We start from the raw sequence: 23830 nt of genomic DNA, 5'->3' as shown, positions 1-23830 counted from the left end.
TGTTTTGGTTAGAAATTACAAAACTAAATCTGTGACATTGTGTAAATGTGAGCATTCACCTGCTGTCCTGCTGTACTCATAATGTGAGCCTGTCCTCACTGAGTTGAAACTCTGCTTCAACTTCTTTTAAACTTTTAAAGACAAGACACCCACAGTAGCAGTGACCTCATTATGAAAAGCACTCATGTTTAATGTATGTCAGCAAAGGAGAAGACTTTGTAGCCTGCTGTTATTTGGGAAGGCTAACCCTAAAACTAATCCCAGAGTTTACGAACCATCTAATTTGAGTATCCTAAAAGCATGTGTTTCAGTTAGTTGTGCTCCTTTCATCCATCTATTTATCCATACATCCATGTCCATTTATCCCAGACAAGTCTCAAGACATCACAGGACTGACATACAGTATACTGACAACCATTCTCAAATCTATTTATGGGCAATTTAGAGCTATAAATTAACCAAACCAAAAATGTCTTCAATTTGGAGAAGGAAACCCACAGGAGGAGAACATTCAAACTACATGCACTATATTGCAATTTCATATTTCCCAACTTTGTGGGAACAGTTTGGGGATGGCCCCTTCCTGTTCCAACATGACTGTGCACCAGTGCATAAAGCAAGGTCCATAAAGACATGGATGAACAAGTTTGGTGTGGAAGAACTTGACTGGTCTGCACAGAGTCCTGACCTCAACACCCGACAGAACACCTTTGGGATGAATTAGAGCAGAGACTGTGAGCCAGGCCTTCTTGTCCAACATCAGTGTCTGACCTCACAAATGAGCTTCTGGAAGAATGGTCAAAAATTCCCATAAACACACTCCAAAACCTTGTGGGAAGCCTGCCCAGAATAATCGAAGCTGTTATAGCTGCAAAAGGTGGGCTAACATCATATTAAACCCTATGGATTAAGAATGGGATGTCACTCAAGTTCATATACGTGTGAAGGCAGACGAGTGAATACTTTTGGCAATATAGTGGAAATAAAGATTTCAGATACCATGATTCCTTTGTGGATTGAAACCCAGGACATTATTGCTGCAAGGCAACAGTGCTCACCACCTTTTCTCAAAGTCGCCATAATCATATTGGATAAAGCTGTGTGAAAATCAAATGAAGGCGGAATGAGGTTGCATTTCAATGTTCTAAATCAAAAGATGTCCGACAGAAAGCAATGAGTAAGTTTCTCATATGTAGACACAAAAGGCAATGGTGAAAGATGATGATGGTTCGAGAGCAAACAGAAAAGGCCTTCAGAGCCTATCAGAGGCAAAGAAGAAAGGGAGGACTGGTTAGTTTCTTTTGACAGGAAGGAAAGGGATAGAGGTGCTTTAGTTTGGTTTCACAAGAAACATAAGAGCAAGGTCCACAATAATCTGGAACATGGTAATTAACAATTTTGGAAGAGAACAGGAAACCAAAGGCTTCTGCGCAAGTCGGATAAGGTGATGTCTGTGACAGGTCACATCATAAATAAACATCCTTCATTAATTAGTATTAAACAGGTTCAGTCGGTGGGACCTTTCATTTTGTGGTCACAGTGCTGCGGGTGTCGTCTGTCTTTAAGAGTTTAAAAGAAGTCAAAGAAGAGTTTTGGCTCCATCAGGAGGGACACACAGTGTGACAGGATGGCAGGTCAATGCTCAATTTCACACATTACCACAAACATGTTTTGTAATTTTTAATCTAATCGTTATATTGACTTTGAAAAAGAAGTGATACATTTAGGGTTGTTTGTTCAAATTAAATCAATAATAATGTGTCTGTTTGATATAATTATGCTGCCCTCTGTTTTTATGTACTTGATGCTTCAGTTGCACATTGTGCAAAACGAGCTAAGACTGAGAACACTTACATTATAACTACCAGTTAAAACTAAAAACAAATGTAATTGTTGTTGTGCACCAGAAAGACACTGATGATAAACTCCACACAGATTTCATATTTCACACTTGCTGCCTACTTTGACACTGGGCTTTTTAAATATATATGTTTCTTGATTGTTATGTCTCTATATATTTTCATTATTTTTTCCAATGTCTTACTCATTGTAGCTATCTACATGAACAGAGGTTTACATGAACCTATGTACCTGTTTCTGTGCAGCCTGTTTGTAAATGGTTTGTATGGTAGTACAGGGTTGTTTCCATCTCTTATGGTTCAGATCCTCTCTGACATTCACACTGTTTCTGCTCCCTTTTGTTTCTTGCAGATTTTCTTTGTGTACTCTTACGGAAGTATAGAATTTTTAAACTTAGCCATCATGTCTTATGACAGATACCTCGCTATCTGTTATCCTCTACAATATAACACATGTATGACCTTTAACAAAGTTGCCATTCTTATTGCTGTAATATGGTTACCACCAATTCTGGTGAATTTTTTTACATTGCCTTTAATTGTCCCTTTACAGCTGTGTGGGAACATAATTAACAAAGTGTACTGTGACAACCACTCTATTGTTAAACTGGCCTGTTATGACACAACAGTGAATAACATCTATGGACTTTTTGTAAGTGCTTTCTCAGTCTTTGGTCCTCTCATTTTAATCCTTTTCTCTTATGTGAAGATTCTTAAAGTCTGTTTTTCTGGTTCTAAACAGACCAGACAAAAAGCTGTCAGTACCTGCACACCTCACCTTGCTTCTCTGCTCAACTTTTCTTTTGGAGCTTGCTTTGAAATATTACAGAGCAGGTTTAATATGAAAAGTGTACCTAATATGTTGCGAATATTTTTATCGTTATATTTTCTTTCATGCCCACCACTCTTCAACCCTCTAATGTATGGCCTTAATCTGTCCAAAATCCGTGTTACATGTAAAAGTTTGATGTCAAATCAGCAGTTTTAGACACATCTGGGTGCACCATGTTTTGCTCCATGGAATTAACTGAATGTATTTAATAGCATAAAGGGAAAGCACTTTGTAATCATAAAATAGCATATTTAATATATTTTTACTGATAGTGTAGGAGTAGCATCCAAAGTAAATAATTACAATTGCTATCTGTTGTCTTTAATTACAATTGAATAACTTCAGAACATTTTGATAAAACTGCAGTAGGGTCAGGTCAGGTCCTTTTCAGTTTCCTGCATGTCTGGCAGAGGCACAAATGAACCCAGGTATTGCTGAACACCAAAGTATCAAAAGGTGCATGCCAGGATTTTCTTTTCACTTTCCTGATAATGACGTATGTGTGCATGCTACCTTTTTGTATTTGTACTGTGTTTGTATTTGTACTTTGCGCTTTCTCAACCTGTCATATTATTGTCTGAAATTATTTTATTTTGATTAAAGTCAAGAAAGCTGGCTTGTTATTATTGAGTAACCTTAGGATTGTCATGACAAATGTGTTATTTGTTAATTATATATGACTAATGAATAATGTAATTCATTATTATCAGGCTGCCCCAACAAGTCTCTAAAGACTCTGCAGCTGATTCAAAATGCTGCAGCACGATTACTGACAGGAACTAGGAAAAGAGACCATATTTCTCCTGTGTTAGCCTCTCTACATTGGCTCCCAGTCAAATCCAGAGTAGAATTCAGAACCCTCCTCCTCACATACAAGGCCCTTAATGGTCAGGCTCCATCTTACCTTAAAGATCTCATAGTCCCCTCCAATCCCACCAGGACTCTGTGCTCCCAGAACGCTGGTTTACTGGTGGTTCCCAGAGTTTCTAAGAGTAGAATGGGAGGCAGAGCCTTCAGTTATCAGGCTCCTCTACTGTGGAACCTTCTCCCAGTTTCAGTCCAGGAGGCAGAAACACCCTCTGTATCTTTAAGAGTCTGCCATGTTCTCCTGTCCCTGTTCTCTAACACCCCCACCTCACTGTCGCCTAGTGCTGCTCATGGTGGGATCTGTTGGGCCTCTCTCTTTAATTATAATAATCTTAAGAGTATGGTCTAGACCTGCTCTATATAAAAAGATTCTTGTTGAATAAGGGGGGGTAAATTCAAGTAAATTCAAGTATTACAATGACACATGAAAAGGGTGAATCTGTAGGAGACAGATCAAAAAGTATTTGCAATGAAATAAATTTTTAAAAAATGAAGAAAACTAGAATTATCAACTCATGGTTGTGGATTTCCTCTAACTAGTCAGGAGGTTACATCTGTGTCTGTCTAGACTCATAGCCATGACAGCAGACCAGTGTTTTTCAACCTTTTTTGAGCGACGTCACATTTTTTACATTCTAAAAATCCTGTGGCACACCACCAACCAAAAATGTTACAAAATGTAATACAGTATATATAATGATAATTTAGTCTCTCAATTAGTTTATACTCACTCAGTGTGAAACCTGGGCCTGTTTAGATGAATACAGAGTTGACATTCTGTGAGGAACTAAAGAAAGGCACACACAAAGCTCTTCCTCAACAGCCCTCAGTCTTTCTCTGTTTTTAGTTTTAGTTATTATCGCAGTCGTGCTTGAAAAGCTCAGCTCACATAGATATCTTGTGGAAAATGTGAGCAATGACTTTGGCTACTTCTTGACCCTGTGTCTGCCAAAATGTGAAATATGTTCAAAATCTCCACTTGTGTTCCTGATCATTTATCATACTATACATAATGTAATGTGATGTGAATATAGTAAATATATAATAAATTTAATTTCCTGTCAGCTTATATATAATCAAATATTTGTTATTGTATTTATTTCTGAGAGGACATGGCACACACAGCTGTAAATATAAGTCCCTGTACTCACAGAAGAAAAACAGGTTGAAAGGTTAATGTTCAGTATTTGTTATATTATATAAAACAACACAGAGTTCCAGTCTTACTAAACATGAAAACATATTAGACAACTCAATTCTAATGGCCTGCATTTGATATTAGACTTTTACATATAACACAGATTTTGGACATCTTCAGGCCATACAATAAAGGGTTGAAGAGAGGAGGGCATGTGAGAAAATATAATGATAAAAATATTCTCAACATATTAGGAACACTGCTCATATTAAATCTGCTCTGTAATATTTCAAAGCTAGCCCCAAAAGAAAAGTTGATCAGTGAAGCAAGGTGAGGTGTGCAGGTACTGACAGCTTTTTGTCTGGTCTGTTTAGAACCAGAAAAACAAACTAAAAAAATCTTCATGTAAGTGTAAAGAATTAAAAGTAAAGCACCAAAGACTGTGCTAAAAGTAGCAATGAGTCCATATATGTTAATGACAGTGGTGTCAGAGCATCCCAGTTTGACAACAGAGTGAGTATCACAGTAAACTTTGTAAATGATGTTCCCACACAGTTGCAAAGGAGAAGTCAAAGATAACAAAACAACCATTGCAAAACAGGGGTATAACCATGTCACAGCTATAAGTACGGCAATCTTGTTAGATGTCATTCGTGTGTTATATTGTAGAGGATAACAGATAGCGAGGTATCTGTCATAAGACATGATGGCTAAGTTTAAATATTCTACAGCTCCATATGAATGAACACAGTAAATCTGCAGGAAACAAAAAGAAGCAGGAACAGTGTGAATGTCAGAGAGGATCTGAAGCAGAAGGAATGGAAACAACCCTGTACTACCATACAGTTCATTTACAAACAGGCTGCACAGAAACAGGTACATAGGTTCATGTAAACTTCTGTTCATACAAATAATCACTATCAGCAACACATTGGCACAAAGAATTAAAATATATAAAGACATGATGATAATGAAAAACAAGTATTTCAAAACCCCAGTGTCAAAGTAGGCAGCAAGGGTGAAATAAGAAACCTGTGTAGAGTTCATCATGATCCCTCTTTAGGGTTACAACAATTCCACTGTGCACACCAACAAATAATTATGTTACCTTTTGATTTGTAAAAATGTAACTGCCTTAAACTTGGACTGCTGTGGCAAAATGTGCAACTTTAACATCAAGCAAACATGGATATAAGACAGTGTAGTAATACTGAACAGATTCATAATCATGGAAGCAGTTTTAACAAACATTCCCAGATACACTATTACCTTTTCAAAGTCAATATAATGCTTAGGTTAGAAATTACAAATAAAACATTTGTGACATTGTGTAAATCTGAGCATTCGCCTATTGTCCTGCCACCATGACCATGAGTGCCTCCCTAATTGAGTTGAAACTCTGCTTCAGCCTCCTTTAAACTCTTTAAGAGAGAGGACACCCACCACAGCAGTGTGACCTCTTTATGAAATGTCCCACTGATTGATTCTCATGTTTATGTCAGCAAACAAACTTTGGAAAATTATTTCTGTTCACAATATTTTTAAGACAGTTTAGGAAGAATAAACATAAAGACAAAGGAATGGTTACCATCAGAGCACAGTTCTTATTAACTTACTGTTATTCATCCATTAATCAATCCATCATCTACACACACTTATCCTGTTCAGGGCTGTTGGGGGATTAGGGATCTTTAACAGCACATACCAACTGAGAAGCTGGGTACACTCTGGACAAGTTTATCACAGGGCTGACACATATAGACAAATTCATGCTCAGTCATCAATTTGTCATCAAAACTAACTTCCACTGGTTTGAGGAAAGAAATCAAAGCAGCCAGACGAAAACCGACAGACAAGGAATAAACATGCAGTAAACAAGAGCACCTTCTATCTGAACACTTGAGGCCTAAGGTCAGTAGATCAACCCTCTACTCATCTAATCAAGGGGTGAAACTGGAATAGGAGGTCTTTGACTCCCAACATTGGAAATCTTTTTCTGAACTAACAAGAGGCTGGGGCTATGGAACCAAAGTTGGCCATATTCAAAGCCTTTGTTGCATGGGTGGCTAGTCTGGAATTGCAACCAGAAAGTTGTGGTGGAAATGAAAGTGCTAACCATTGGAAACAAATGGTAAAAGTAGCCATCAAGTGAGTGCTGTGCAGATAACTGGGCTCCTGTACTAAGGAGTGCAGAAGCACTGTGTATCAGTGGTTGTTACTGGCCCACGTGGTCCTTGTATGACTTGAGTGAGAGCTGTGTTGGGATTCTCATCAAGAGGTCTTAGCTCATTCTTAGTCTTGTGACTACACCAGGGTTGTGCTGTAGAGTAATAATTTGTCAACAGTATGCAAAGAGTGATGTGAAGAGTTTCTTTGTCGACAAATAAACTCTGCTGCCTTGGACACTGCAGACTCCTGATAATTTTTGAACACCTGAATCAGGCTGAAGAGTTTTGATCACAGTTCAGTGGTTTGGGACTTTAAACCCAAATCCACATCAGTGCCTTGTCACATATTCTCTTTAGGCTCTTAAGGGACAGAATTTTGGGGCATGAGCAAGTTGCGGACTCTGTGTTTTTCAATTTTGTAGGCTTCCTCAGAAAGATCTCAAATCAGAAAAAGGAACATCGGGATAGGCTGAGTGAAAAGTGGTAGGAAAGAGAGTCATCACCTCCAGGTCTGCTAAAAAAATAGTTGGTTTCTCCCTTCAGGTTAGCAGTGAGTAACAGCCCCAAGTGAAGAAGTTAAAGTATCTTGAGGTCTTTTTAACCAGTGACTAGTAGCCTGACGTTGACAGAGGGATTCATGCCATGTCAGCAGTCATACAGTTTTGGATAGTGACCAAAGGATGAGACTGTAGATAAAGGTGGCTGAAATTTGTTTCTTTGGCAGGGTGTCTGGATTCAGCCTTAATAACAGAGTGAGGTGCTGTGACATCTGGAAGGACTCTAAGTAGAACTGCTGCTCTTGTGCTTTGTAAGGAGTCAGCTGATTCAGGTTTGGGCATGATTCAGATGATTCTGACAGAATTCCTCCTGGACATTTCCCAGTGGAAGTGTTTTGGAGCCCAAGTGGGTGATGGCCACAGAGAAGACACAGGGATAACACATTCTGTCTGGCCTGACAAAGCTTAAAGATCCTCCAAGAAAAGCTTGCAGATGTGGCTACGAAGAATAAGCCTGACATCATTCATTGGTCCAAGGGTCCAGAGCAAAAGTCCTTTGGAAGGAGAATGGCAGGAAGTATATAAGTGCAACCTGGGGAAATTCTGATCTAATACATGAGAGCCAACAGAATAGACTGACATAAAGGAACCTTCCTGTTGAAGTTTACTCAAGGGATTCCTGGGAATTCATTCTGGTAAGCCTTAGAGCTCAAAGGCATTACTAGTATTAACGTGGTAGATGAAATCAGCAAGAAGGCACGGTCCAGTTCCTCTGGGTTAGTAATAGTGAACACTGGCAGAAACAATCTGGTGGTAGAAAGAGGTGGAAAGACCTCTATCGTGATCAGATCTAAGAAACTGTAGGGACAGTTTAATGACACTGGCTCTTTTATCAAGGCTTCTTAAGGTGCAAGAAGGTGTTTGTCCAATGTGAATCCTGTAAAGCTCCAACTGACCAGCTGGAGAGGTGAAAAGATTTCTCTCTCAAAAAATAAGACGTAACATACTTGAAAGAAAAACCATGTGGCATGTGGCGAGCAAACAGCACCCACTGACTTGAATTTACAGAAATACAACACTCAACACCAGTGTATTGAATGAGCACTGTAAAAGACTGGTAAACCAGGCACCTCTTAAATGAACTGAGCGAACAAAGTGCCAACCTGAAGTGTTATACCTGGGGTTTGTTAGGACCATGTGGTGACTTATGCTTAGACCTCTTACTACTACTACTACTACTCTTACTACCTCTTACTATTTTTTAAAAAACATTTTTTAGTCTTACTGTCAGGTCAAATCAAATCTTCTAACTTTTTCTACATATCAGACGTCTACTTTTCCTAACCACAAGCAGTAATTGAAATTCAGACTGGACCACATCATCAGGCTATCTGTTGATTTTTAGCTATGTTCAATAACTGTCGCTAGTCAGTAGCACTTGTGTAATGCCACAGTTAATATATTATGACAGTCTCTTGTCAGAATTGTTGTCAGAGATCTTACATATATCTTTAATTTATTTATTATATTAACTTTACAGACAATATTAGGTGCACTGTTGAAAGAGCAATGCACTGAGACTATTAGTCTTTGCTCATAAATCAGCAATATCTTGCCTCTGAAACCAGTGCATTTTTAAAGTCAAACTAATTATGGTATTAATTATAATTATACACTTTAATGTTGCCAATATGACTCATTTGTCCTAGTAAAATGTGCTATACTTTTTACATTACTTTTTGTTAATGAAAAATGGGTCTTGATTTTTTCTGTTATTAAATTATATCAGTTTATTTTCTAACACATCACAGTGAACACAGCTATTTCTAAAACTCATGCTCAGTTCTACATTAAAATTCTACAGATCTGGTTACATGAAAAGATTCATCTGTTAGATAACTGTTAAATATCTGTTTACATGTGACACGGATCTTAGAGAGATTCAGGCCATAAATTACAGGGTTGAAGAGCGGCTGGCATGTAAGAAAATATAATGATAAAAAAATACGCAACATATTCAGTACACTGTTCATATTAAACCTGCTCTGTAACATTTCAAAGCAAGTCTGTTTAGAACCAGAAAAACAGACTTTAAGAATTTTCATGTAAGTGTAAAATATTAAAATTAACAGAATAACAATTGTGCCAAAAGTGGCAATGAGTCCATATATGTTAATTACACTGGTGTCAGGGCAGGCCAGTTTTATAACAGAGTAGTTAATACAGTAAACTTTGTCAATGAGGTTCCCACACAGCTGTAAAGAGGAACTCAAAAATATCATGATAACACATGCAAGCAAAGGGTATAACCAAGTTAAAGCAATAAGTATGGCAATCTTGTGAGATGTCATACGTGTGTTATATTGTAGAGGATAACAGATAGCGAGGTATCTGTCATAAGACATGACGACTAAGTTTAAATATTCTACACCTCCATATGAATGCACACAGTAAATCTGCAGGAAACAAAAGGGAACAGAAACAGTGTGAATGTCAGAGAGGATCTGAAGCAGAAGGAATGGAAACAACCCTGTACTACCATACAGTTCATTTACAAACAGGCTGCACAGAAACAGGTACATAGGTTCATGTAAACTTCTGTTCATACAGATAATCACACTCAGAAATAATTACTGCCTTCTTTTGTAGATATGTAAAGATTTAACTGGTTTAAATTAGCATTTCAACATAGCATGCAGCTGAAACAACAAACACATGAATGGTAACATTACAGCAATTCATTATCATGGAGAAAACTGTAAAACAATCCTGCAATCTGGCCACATATTGATTGTTCTGGGAGGGTTATTGGTTGGAGCTCTTTCTTTCCCCCAGATTTATGTACTATACTTGCTAAGTATCATGGCCCAGTCGAGGTTTTCAGCATGGACTGTGCACTCTTGTCAGCTCCTCAATAGCCCTACAAACGTGCCATAGCTTTCCCTCCAGGAGCTCCACCATCCTCAAGTCATCTTTACAACCTTGTTTTTTAAACATGTTTCTCATCGATTCTCCTTATTAATGTCTTTGTTCAACAGTTATACTACCAACAGTTTGTGAAGAGGATACCAAACAGTATTACACGTGGAGTCGAAAAAGTGAAGCAATACCTTGCTTCTGAAATCAGTGCATTTTAAAAGTCAAACTAATTGGTAGTAATTATATGTTTAAGAGTTGCCAATATGACAGGTAAACTTGTCAAGTAAAATGTGCTACACATACTTTTTGTTAATGACAAAAGCTCTTGATTTCTCCCTCTGCTGTTAAAGACATTCAGTTCATTTCCTAAGACATCATAGTGCACACAACTGTTTGTAAAACTGTTTTGACAGCTGTATTATTAGTACTGGGGACATTATGTCTCTGCATTTAAAAAAGCAAAACAGATGAAATGTATTTTATTTCTACTTTAAAACACAATGCTCAGCTCTTCTAATCTGTTAGACAACTTAATATTAATAGTTCACATTTGAAATCAGACTTTTAATATGACACGGATTTTGGACATTTTCAGGCCATATAATACAGGATTAAATAATGGTGGGCATGTAAGAAAGTATAATGATGAAAAAATTCTCAACATATTAGGTACACGGTTACTGTTAAACCTGCTCTGCAATATTTCAAAGCAAACTCCGAAAGAAAAGTTGAGCAGAGAAGCAAGGTGAGGTGTGCAGGTACTGACAGCTTTTTGTCTGGTCTGTTTAGAACCAGAGAAACAAACTTTAAGAATCTTCATGTAAGTGTAAAGGATTAAAATAAGAGGAACAAAGATTGTGCCAAAAGTTGCAATGAGTCCACATATTTTAAATATGCTGGTGTCAGAGCAAGCCAGCTCAATGATGGAGTAGTTATCACAGTACACTTTGTTAATGATGTTCCCACACAGCTGTAAAGAGGCAGTCAGAGATATCATAGCACATGCAAGCAAAGGGTATAACCAAGTTACAGAAATTAGTGTGGCAACCTTGTGAGATGTCATTCGTGTGTTATATTGTAGAGGATAACAGATAGCGAGGTATCTGTCATAAGACATGATGGCTACGTTTAAATATTCTACACCTCCATATGAATGCACACAGTAAATCTGCAGGAAACAAAAGGGAACAGAAACAGTGTGAACGTCAGAGAGGATCTGAAGCAGAAGGAATGGAAACAACCCTGTACTACCATACAGTTCATTTACAAACAGGCTGCACAGAAACAGGTACATAGGTTCATGTAAACCTCTGTTCATACAGATAATCACTATCAGAGAAACATTGGCACAAATAATCAGAATATATAAAAAAATGATAATCATGAAAAATAAGTATTTCAAAGAGTCCAGTGTCAAAGTAGGCACTAAGTGTGAAATAAGAAACCTGTGTAGAGTTTAACATGATCCTCCTCATGAGGGCAGAATTCAGTGTAATGTCACAAAACAGACAATCAAGAAAACACCTGTGACTGAACCCCAAACACAGCACTCCCTTCATAACAGACTGTATAAAGGTGAGATCATAAATAACAAAGTCAGAGTTAGTTGCTGACACTGTGTGAATCCTAACATTCACCTGTTGCTCTGAGACTCAGAGTCGCTCTAACCTGAGCTGAAGCTCTGTGTCTGCTTCTTTTAACCTCTTGAAGAGAGAGGACGCCCACAGCAGCAGTGTGAGCTCATTATGAAAGGAACCACTGCCCTGATTATCATTTTTAATTCATGTCAATGTAGGCTCTGTCCTGGTCTTAACATGGTGGACCAGCTGTTTACTCTTGCAGGGATCCTGAAGGGGTCATGGCACTTTACCTATCTTATACCTAACTTTATATGTGTTTTGAAAGAGGGTCCTCCACAGCCATGGTTCCCAACCTGAGATCACAGATGACTTGAAACAAGACATTCTTATGTCTACAAATCCAGCAACAACAACAACAGGCCAGGATATATTTTCAGCTGTGGACTCTTATCTCTCATCCAACAATCTGCCCTATGAAAACTTGGTCGCATGTTGCACTGACAGAGCTGATGATGGGCAACAACAAGGGATTTAACAGCTGCTTGAAGGAAAAGGCCCTGGGGTGCACGATTTTCCACTGCACGCTATATCGCTAAGTATTAACCAGTAAAAAACTTTCAAGACCTCAATAGCACCCTAACAACTGTTAAAGCTGTAAACGTAATTAAAGCTCATCCTTCTAACAAGAGACTTTTTGCCCAGCTGTGTGAGGGTGAAGCACATCAAACATCACTGCACATGGAGGTACGGTGGTTGTCGCATGGACAGGTGCTTGTGCATTTTATGGAACTGCGAGAAAAAATAAAAGAGTTCTTGCAAAATCACAGTGGACCACTGTTTGAACAGCTGACTGATGCGTTTTGGATCAAAGCGGCCTGCCTGGCAGACACATTCACGCTCTACAATGAGACGAACAAGCGGATGCAGGAACCTGAATCAAATGTCAGGCAGTGCAAAGACACTCTGGACGCCATCACACCTGACAGGTATGCAAGCCCAATGTGGTCATTAGTTTCTTAATGAACAGACAGACAGAGTAGAAAATCTAAGAACTAATTTGTTTATTGCTATGGCTGTTTGTTGGCAGGCTTTTCACACTGTAGCCGTTGTTTTTTCACATGATTAATTTGCACGTCACTTTATTTTGGCAAAAAAGCAATTCCTTTCTTTCTTTTCAGGTTTCGGTTAATAATTCTTTTATCTGGGGTAGAGGTGGGTACCGGGCCCCAGGGAATAGCAAACTTGAGGTATTGCGAGCTTGTGAACTGACTGTGCATAGGTGAAGGGGGTTGTCTAATTGAAAACACTCTGAGGCCCCCCATCTCACCCGTCAGGCTCTACAGTAGATAGGCAGAGTGCCAAAAAGAAATGTACCCCTCCAGTGTATATCACAATGACGCTGTGCTTTGCTGGGTGCAAGCATGGTAACATGATCAGGTGCTGCTTTGTAGAAATGAGAGAAAACAAAGGCCCAGGCGTCATGATCCTGAACCTGCAAAGGGGCCATGGGGCCAAAATGAGCTGCTGGGCCTCTAATGTGTTCCTCCCACTCTCCGTGTGGAGTTTAAATGCTGGAACACCTTGCACCATATTTGTTGCATGACAGTTAAAAAACACGTTAATTTATATGCATGCTACGTACAAGCATAAACCTCTGCTCCCACTCAAAGTTGAGGCTAAATTACCACAAACCAACTCAGAGACTGAAGCTAGTAATTTTCCCTGCCTATGGGCATTATCTGAAATTCATCTCTTTACCATTGCATTGGACAGACCCAGAATACATGGAGAGGATTACAGATCCCATCTGGCCTGGAAACAGCTTGTGAGGAGTGGCTGAGGATAAGGACATATGGGGTGCTTTTCTACTCTGCTGCCGCTGCCACACAAACTGGGAAAAGCAGCAGAAAACCAAGTAATGAATGACACTGCAGCAACAAGGGTAGCAAGCAAACAACCTGTCCATCACATCTGTCCATCAGTGCCCACAAATATATCCAGCTAATCACATTTATACCTCTCAAAAGGACCACACACTTTCAAATTGACCACCAACTATGTAGCAACTGCAACAGGTTGTTATGGAAGACCAGCTCACATCTGACTCTTGTACTCTGTCTGAAATTCTTTAAAACACCATCTAGTGTCACACAGGTTGGACAGTGTATTCTAAGGTTAACCTATGATTTAATTCATATTATACTGTACACTGATCAGCCACAACATTAAACCACTGACAGGTGGTGAGTAACACTGATCATCTCATTACAATCCAATGTTCTGCTTGGCTCCTTCACCCCCACCCCCACCACCGTGGCCTTCCCCAGCAGGACAATGCTCCCACCACACCACAAAAACTGCTCAGAAATATCTCAAAGGACACAACAAAGAGCCCAAGGTGTGGACCAGGCCTCCAAACTCCCCAGACACTGTCAGTGGATTCTGTAGGTTGCAGTGTGGGGGGTTGGGGGCCTCCATGGATCTGGCGTGTTCTGGATCATCTCACAGATGCTGAATCAGATTTGGGATTTGGAGAGTTTGGAGGCTGGGTCAACACCTTGGGCTCTTTGTCATGTCCCTCAAGACATTTCTGATGTCTCAACATGATGTGTATTTCTATGCTTAGGTCTATTTACATGTTTACTTTGAGCTTTGATCCAGTTTTTGGTGTGAATAAATATTATTGGGTGTCTTATTATTGAAAATGTTAATGGATATGAGACATATGTAGATATAAAGTATTATGTGAAATTATGACTGGGCCACTGACAACATGTATGTGTTTGTTTTTATTTCTCTCTTTAAAAATAAAAGAAGTGTGGATATGCATTTAATAGTACCGGTCTATATTTAAGAAAATGCAGACTTTTATACAGGGATTTTTGACATATTCAGGCCAAAGAGTAAAGATCTGAGGAATGGCTGGCATGTAAGGCAGCATAATTACAGACATCTTTAGAGGTTAGTATGATGAGAAGGATTCAGGTGATTGAGAGTCTGATGATAGTTTTATTTTGGAAGATGGAACCAAAGACCGTCAGAACTACCTCTTACTTTAAGTTTCTGCATTTACTATAAATGTGATTTATAACATTTAAGAGATAATAATAATGCCTCTTTTTATATCAGTAAGTCTTACTTAGAAATACTGAATGTTAAATACAAAAAAAAAAAAGAAAAAAGGATGATAAACACGTAGGTAAACGTTTTATTCCTTAAAATGTGTGGTGGGAAACTAAGCAAAGAACAATCCATTCATGTTGCACATTTCTTCACAATTTGCTTGGAAATGCAGTTAAAGTTGAGAATTGGTTGAAAAGTCATAAGAGATGGTGAAATCATTTAGCAAAAAATGTCTCTACAGATTTCAGACATTAATCCACCACAGATGTGGGGAACACTGAAATCTGTTGGATACCTGTTAACCTGAGGGAATCTATATTTTAGAAAAGAGCAGACTTTTACATATGATACGGATTTTAGACAAATTAAAGCCATACAGTACAGGGTTGAAGAGTGGCTGGCATGTCAGAAAATACAATGATAAAAATATTCGCAACATATTAGGAACACTGCTCATGTTAAACCTGCTCTGTAATAATTCAAAGCTAGCCCCAAAAGAAAAGTTGATCAGAGACAGCAAGGTGAGGTGTGCAGGTACTGACAGCTTTTTGTCTGGTCTGTTTAGAACCAGAGAAACAGACTTTAAGAATCTTCATGTAACTGTAAAAGATTAAACTTAAAGGACAAATGATTACACCAAAACAAGAAATGAGTCCAAATATATTAAGTAATTGTATGTCAGAGCAGGACATTTTGACAACAGAGTAATTATCACAGTAAACTTTGTTAATGATGTTGCCGCACAGCTGTAAAGAGGAACTCAAACAAACCATGATAAAACACACAAAAAAGCCATATACCCATGCTGCTGCAATCATTATGGCAATCTTGCAAGATGACATACATGTGTTATATAGTAGAGGATAACAGATAGCAGCATATCTGTCATAAGACATGACGGTTAAGAGTAAGAGCTCAACAGTCCCATAACTATGCACACAAAAAATCTGCAGGAAACAAAAAGAAGTAGAAACAGTGTGAATGTCAGAGAGGATCTGAACCATAAGAGATGGAAACAACCCTGTACTACCATACAGTTCATTTACAAACAGGCTGCACAGAAACAGGTACATAGGTTCATGTAAACTTCTGTTCATACAGATAATCACTATCAGCAACACATTGGCGCAAAGAATTAAAATATATAAAGACATAGAAATGATGAAAAATAAGTATTTAAACAGTCCAGTGTCAAAGTAGGCAGCAAGTGTGAAATATGAAACCTGTGTAGAGTTCATCATGATCCCTCTTTGCTTCATAAAGCAGTTATTAACACAGTTCACAGGATGTCAAACACTGTAAGAGTTTAGCTAATATTTCTGTATCTTCTGGCATCTGTAACTGAGGCATCAACAAACAGACATAATATTCAGTTCAGGAAAACAAAAGACTATTCCCTAAATGGATAAAGGTTAAAGATTAGAAAACATTTTAAGAATCCCAGCTTTTAACTACTGTCCTGCTGTAGTCACGGTCAGTCCCTCCTAACTGAGCTGAAACTGCTTCTGTTCATCTTCCTTTAAACCTTAGATTTCAGGGAACGCCCACAGCAACAGAATAACTTCATCACCAAACATCCCAGAGAGAAGGCTATCCTGGTGCCCTTAGGGTCAAGATGTCGCATTACATTTTCTTGAAAAAAGAAAAATTAACTTAATAGGGTTGGAAAATTAAAATTTAAGCCAGTGGTGAAAGGCAGGCTGTGTTTCCTCAGTCCTGACTTTAGTGGTGAGTATATTCAACCATCAGAACAGAGTCTTGACCAAGACTGGGGGGCACAGGGTCCATGGAGTGACAAGAAGGGGTAGCTACACAAAAGACTGACATACACAGCAGGGGCAGCTAATATACTATAAGGAGATTTTTCCTTGAATTTGAATAAAAGTGGATTAGACTGTAATTACTAACCCACCTTCAAGTCTAAATGTGGTCTTTGTGGTCCATCTGTCAACCCAGACAAAATCCAGCTACGTCCCCATCCAGACATCACGAGTGAAAACATCAAAATCCTCACTGAAATTCAAGGCAACAAGTTTTCTGAGGAACAAATATTTAAATACTCATAAGGTCCAAAAGAAAGAAATGAAAACTCAACGTGATATAATCAGGGTCAAGATCAAAACTTTACCATCCCAGATAGGGAAATTCAGGTAGTCAAGGTGTGGAAATCTGCAAGAGCAAAATATTTTGCCACCATCATTTCCCACAGTCCCATAGTTCTGTTCCACACAATTAATTCAGTTCTCAACTTTGCGATCTGCCTTAAGCTGATCACAGCCACTTGTCAGGACTTTTTCTTGACAAAAATGATCACGTACAATCGAACATTTCAATGTCCAACCTATGATCCTTCTTTGACACCTGTCTGCCCTGCTATCCTTATGACACAATTTCTCACTAAGACTCCACCACGTGCCTCTTGGACATCATTCCTAAATGCTTTCTGAGCAAAGTATTGCCCTCAAAGTGGTTTGCCTCCTCATTAACAGACAAGTCTTTCTCTGTTACTATTATTACTGCTGCAATTACTTCCTGAGTACCTCAAGGTTCCATTTAAGGGTCTACTTTATTCTTATTAATCAATTTATTTTCTTTACACATTCACCTTTAATTGTCTCCATAATATGTGCCCATGCCAGGGATGTTGGCATCATTTTTGACTGGCAACTGATTTGACAAATAGATAAGCTCAGTAGTGAAGGTTTCCTGTTTTCAGCCGAGATGGATTTCTAAAAACTGAAGTCCATCCTCCCTCATAAAGATATAAAGACGTTTCCAGGAAATGTGCTCATGGAGGGTCATCCTGATCTCTTGCTTTTCTTCATTTACATTCTGCCCCTCTAGAAATACAAATGCTACTCAACACACCTGGCTCAGTTCTTCATTGCCACAGACTTTCTGAAGTATGTCATGGGTCTCCATTGCCAATTCCCCAGGCTGGACACTTAATTTGATGTTTGCTGATCTGCTCTAATTTCATATAGGTTCATATATGATGTGACAAATTCATATCAGCAAGGTGTCAAAAACATGCAAGTAACACAGGTCCAGAAGTTGGTGATGTGATGTAACATGAAATACTGAAACACTTATTGCTCAAACTTGCAACATGCACATTACTGTGCCACGTTTTGTTAGTTTCCAATAGGAATCGTCTCTGATCTCTATGATCACTCTCTGTCGTTATAATGAAACAGCATCTAAAACAGGAAATTTGTTTCAACATGTTTTTTTTCCAAGAAATTATCAATGACAGGGTTTTACACCAACTTGCAAGTAAAATTTGAATGATGATGCAATGATGCAACTTAGCAGGGACTGGTAGACTATTTTCTCATGTGCTGCAAATGAGAGTTGTTTATGGCCTCATACAGGGGCTCATCTGGCAGAGCTACTGGCTGTTTGTGATGTTCTCTACAGTCAGGAAGTGTCCTTTGTTAGAGCAGAAGACAGCTGCTGGAAGCTGAAACTAGACTGCAGAAGTATTGGTTTGGTTTTTGAGAATGGAATAATTTCACACACAAATATAGGAAGGCTAGACCTATACAATTTATTTATTTTGGTTTATAAAGATATTTGTGTTGACATTGATTTCTATAGCCCTTTTATAAATAAAAAAGGGAGGTCATATCTGACTGCTTTTATTCATTAATGAAAAAGTAGCCATAGTCAGTAATATATAAAACTAGGGATGCAACGCATCCTGATGCACCGTGATATCGGATGGAATCAAATCATAATCTAATCAAATTTAGAGATTAATAAAGATGCACAGCCCTAATGTGTGTGTATATATACACATACAGTATATGTGTGTGTGTCAGACTTTCAATATGCTAAATAAAGGAAATTCGTCAATGTAACGTAAACAGTAGAATAATATTTAACTAGGTACAAGTCTCAAAGAGATTGAAATCTCTATTCCAAGAGTGACCTGGTCAATACCAATACAAACAGCAGACAAAAACAACCTTTTACATACTACAAACACAGAGACTACTATTTTCTTAATCCTTTAAAACAGACTTAAATTCCCCTATAGTAACCAGCTCTGACAGTTTCAGTTACTTCTGTTAATTATTCCAGGAAGACGGGGCAGCGTATTCTCACCATGAAGAAAATGAATGATGATGAATCATGACTATATGTTATTAAATGTAGTTTGTTAATTGCATTCTTTGATATTCTTACATGTATTATTTCAAATACTATAACAAAGGCCTATACACATGACATTTATGATTAAGTGTGTGATGTTTTGTAGGATGGAGCTAAAGACTATAAGAAGTACCTCTTACTGAGAGGTTTATGTATTTATTGCCATCACAATTTCTAACATTTCATTGATCACACCTCTTTCAATAATAATGAGTATTACTTAGAAACTTTGAATGACAAGCACATAGATAGAGTTCTTACTCCTTAAAATTTGTGGTGGTGATTGAAACATTAATAATATTTATTGCTTTTTCAAATAAATTCCTCACTGTGGGACTAATAAAGGATTATCTTATATTTTCAGGCACATTGCAGACACTAACGAGGGGGGGGGAATCTGTTGGATACCTGTTAACCTGGGTGTTAACCTACACACCCAGGTTAACACCCAAAAGAAAAGTTCAATAGAGAAACAAGGTGAGGTGTGCAGGTTTTTGTCTGGTCTGTTTAGAACCAGAAAAACAGACTTTAAGAATCTTCATGTAAGAGAAGAGGATTAAAATTAAGGGACAAATGATGATTACAAAAGAAGCAATGAGTCCTAATATGTTAAGTATTTGTGTGTCAGAACAGGACAGCTTGACAACAGAATAATTATCACAGTAAACTTTGGAAATGATGTTCCCACACAGCTGTAAAGAGGAACTCAAACAAATCTCAAGACAATATGCAAGAATACAATATAACCATACTGCAGCAATCAGTGGCAATCTTGTGAGGTAACATACGCGTGTTATATTGTAGAGGATAACAGATAGCGAGGTATCTGTCATATTCCATGGTGGTTAAGAGAAAGAGCTCAACAGCCAACAGTAAATCTCCAGGAAACAAAAGGGAACAGAAACAGTGTGAATGTCAATGTATGCTGCACATTTCTTCACAATTTGCTCAGAAATGCAGTTAAAGATGTGAATTAGTTAAAAGGTCATAAGAAATGGTGAAATCATTTTGCAAAAATCATCTCATCTCAGAGGCTTTTAGACAGATTTCAGACATTAAACCACCACAGATGTGGGAAACACAAACATCTGTTGGATACCTGTTAACTTGAGTGTTAACCTACATTTTAGCAAAAAGCAGACTTTTATATATGTTACGGATTTTAGACATATTAAAGCCATACAGTACAGGGTTGAGAAGAGGCTGGCATGTCAGAAAATATAATGATAAAAATATTCTCAACATATTAGGTACACTGCTCATATTAAACCTGCTCTGATATATTTCAAAGAAACACCCAAAAGAAAAGTTGAGCAGAGAAGCAAGGTGAGGTGTGCAGGTACTGACAGCTTTTTGTCTGGTCTGTTTAGAACCAGAAAAACAAACTTTAAGAATCTTCATGTAAGTGTAAAGAATTAAAATTAAGGGACAGAGTATGTTCAAAAAACAAGAAATGAGTCCTAATATGTTACGTATCTGTATGTCAGAGCAGGACAGCTTAACAACAGAGTAATTATCACAGTAAACTTTGTTAATGATGTTGCCGCACAGCTGTAAAGAGGAACTCAAACAAACCATGATAAAACACACAAAAAAGCCATATACCCATGCTACAGAATTCATTATGGCAATCTTGCAAGATGACATACGTGTGTTATATAGTAGAGGATAACAGATAGCGAGGTATCTGTCATATGCCATGGCAGTTAAGAGGAAGAATTCAACAGTCCCATAACTATGCACACAAAAAATCTGCAGGAAACAAAAAGAAGTAGAAACAGTGTGAATGTCAGAGAGGATCTGAAGCAGAAGGAATGGAAACAACCCTGTACTACCATACAGTTCATTTACAAACAGGCTGCACAGAAACAGGTACATAGGTTCATGTAAACTTCTGTTCATACAGATAATCACTATCAGCAACACATTGGCACAAACAGTTAAAATATATAAAGACATGACAATCATAAAAAATAAGTATTTCAAAACCCCAGCGTCAAAGTAGGCAGCAAGTATGAAATATGAAACCTGTGTAGAGTTTAACATGATCCCCCATTTGCTTCATAAAGCAGTTATTATCATACGTTCTAACTTAGGTTCATCTGCTGTCCTGCTGAGCTGAACTGCTGCTGTTCTTCATCTCCCATTAAACTTTTGTACTCAGCGAATGCACACAGCAGCAGACTGACGTAATGACCAAACATCTTACAGAGTAGGCCATTAGGGTGCCCTTGGGGATGACATGTTACGGATGCATCCAATTGAAGTGGCCTGTCATGAGTTGGAGCTGGTAGGGAGGGAACAAATTGGCCCACAAAAATAAACTGTGAGCTCACTAAGCTGAGGTTGGATAGGGGCTAAGGAAATATGTTTCCATGGAGTCTGTTTTAAGTTAAGATCACATGCTGGTGGTTATGAAAGCATGTAAGGAACCAACAAAGCTCTGTCCAGTTCGACAAAAGTTGATATAATTGCTGTTTGGTTTGGTGCTACTTATTATGTGACTGGGTGGGAGGAACGACAGTTGTAGGTTTTGTGACTGTAAATCCCCAAAACATCTCTCCAGAAGTTCTACCAACCACCACCCAGGGAAGATTAATATTGAGATATATCTTTAATAATCAGTTGCTCTTGATACAAAACAGTTTGCTTCGACTCTCCACTGATGCAAATACAGTTATAGGGATTGACTGACATTCTCTGTTTGGCTCTTTGTCTGAATTTACTACAGCTGTCACTGTGTGAAGGTTGTAGTACTTAACATCACATCTATCTCTGTATTAGTATATTTGAATTAGTACATTTGACTGTTGACAAAACTCAGATCTGTAGCACGAAGAAAAGAAAAATCCACCACATTAATTGGCAAGCCAGCCAGGAAAATAGGTCTCAGTTTCTCTTATTATAAATAAATGCAAATGGAACTGTCCACTGGCCTCAAATGGTTTGGCTCCTAATTAACAGATATGTCTTTCTCTGTTATTACTGCCCCAATCATCTGCTGAGTACCTCAAGGTTCCACTTTATGACTTATTTTATTCACTTCACTCTATCACATCCATTTTTAATTGCTTCCAGGATGTGAAATTTAACCTTCATGCCAGTACCAGGAATCTTGGCATCATCTTTTAACGCAGCATTGAAATTTGACCAACAGATCAACTCTGCAGTGACAGGTTCCTGCTTTCAGCTGAGAAGCAAGACTAAAAACGTCCAAAAAAAGTCCATCACCTCCATCACCTCTTTTAACATTATCAAGATATTTTCAAGGGTTGATCGAGGGTTGTCATTGCTGATTTCCCAAGTTTAACACAGAATTTAATGTTTGCTCAAGTTTGAGGTTCATGGTTAAAACTGAAAATGCCTGCCTTTAAGTAGTCGGAGTGATTATAATAGCATCTAAAACAGGAAAAAAATGTTTAATTAGACTAAACTCTTCATCCCAGCCAATTAATCTCTCCACTGCAATGAATCTCTCCATCACAACAAAATTGTATCTTCATCTCTCACGCCAGCCAAGGTTGCAAGAGACCGAGTGTCATCTCTGCAGACCAGCTATCCTTCTCTGATGATGCTGCATACGTCTACTAATCATGCCACTTTAAACAATGCACAAGAAGAAAAATCAGCACCTTGCTCTTGGTACAGACCATGGGTATCTCTCTATCTTCAACAACCTCTGAAGACTCATCTCTTCTGAGAGCACCTCCTCTCCCAACATGTCTAACACCCTAACATGCTGAACTAGCACTTCTTTAAATTGTCTTCTGTACTTTGTCTTACTGAATAGACTCAGAGATTAGTTCTTACTTAAAGTTCTTCTAATGTAATGTAAATGTTTTTCAGAAGATATTTAATGAATGGGTTTTACAACAACTTGCAAGAAAAGGTCAATGGTACAACATATTTGTATTATTTAGAAGAAAAACTACATAACTTTTAAAATCTATGTGTGTGTTTGAATTTAAACAATAACTACAGTAAATAAGGATGGTAAGGATTCAGGTGACTAGATGTCTGATAATAATAGTTGTGTTTTGGAGGATGGAACTAAAGACTGTAAGAACCCTAGATTTCATCTATGTCCTGCTGTAGTCACACTGTCAGTGGCTCCTAACTGAATTGAAACTGCCTCTGTTCTTCATCTTCCTTTAAACTTTTGATCTCTGTGAACACCCACAGCAACACATGATTTTGTTACCAAACATCCCACAGAGAAGGACATCCCGGTGCCCTGACGGTCAATAACATTTACTGCAATGTAACATCTTGTAAGAGTATCTCCTAAGCTAAGAACTATGAGTGTTTAGAATCACTTTTAAAAAGGGAGGGAAAATTGAACCTGCAAAGTGTTATCATGGCTTGTGGAAGTAGAGGCTGAAAAGGCTGTGATTCTCCTCTCCTGACTCATTCAGCCACTGTGGGACCAGAACAGAGTCCTGACTAAGACCACAGGGTCCATGGACTGATGAGGACAGGTAGCTACACATAAGACTGTAGTACTCTGGACAAGCTGCAGAGGCAGAGAAACGAGCTGCTGACATCCAGGTAGTAGTAACCCACCCTCCTCCCGTCGCCCCCTTTTCCTGCCAAACACCAACCCTCTCCACCCACAGCTTCCAACACACAGGCCCCCTGCTCAAATCTGTCCCTCACAACAACCCAAACAACAACCCCAGTGCTTCCTCT

General features: G+C 38.3%; 3 protein-coding genes and 2 pseudogenes across 3 annotated transcripts in view; 1 reads left to right on the top strand and 4 right to left on the bottom strand.

Annotated features, from left to right (window-relative positions):
• or55e1 (odorant receptor, family 55, subfamily E, member 1) overlaps positions 1-23830 on the bottom strand; it is a 134693-nt gene that overhangs the window by 61688 nt on the left and 49175 nt on the right.
• On the top strand, positions 1897-2847 carry LOC108902841 (olfactory receptor 11A1-like). The gene has a single exon (XM_018704855.1). It carries the CDS (start codon positions 1918-1920, stop codon positions 2845-2847), a length of 930 nt encoding a protein of 309 aa, XP_018560371.1. The 5' UTR covers positions 1897-1917.
• Positions 4817-5746, bottom strand: LOC108902842 (olfactory receptor 10A6-like). Its single transcript, XM_018704856.1, has one exon. It carries the CDS (start codon positions 5744-5746, stop codon positions 4817-4819), a length of 930 nt encoding a protein of 309 aa, XP_018560372.1.
• Positions 10837-11824, bottom strand: LOC108902843 (olfactory receptor 11A1-like; annotated as a pseudogene).
• LOC108902844 (olfactory receptor 11A1-like) lies at positions 15297-16277 on the bottom strand (annotated as a pseudogene).

The sequence above is a fragment of the Lates calcarifer genome, linkage group LG21 (genome assembly GCF_001640805.2).
Source record: "Lates calcarifer isolate ASB-BC8 linkage group LG21, TLL_Latcal_v3, whole genome shotgun sequence".
Classification (NCBI taxonomy): domain Eukaryota; kingdom Metazoa; phylum Chordata; class Actinopteri; family Centropomidae; genus Lates; species Lates calcarifer.
This window is presented reverse-complemented; position numbering and strand designations above follow the sequence as displayed.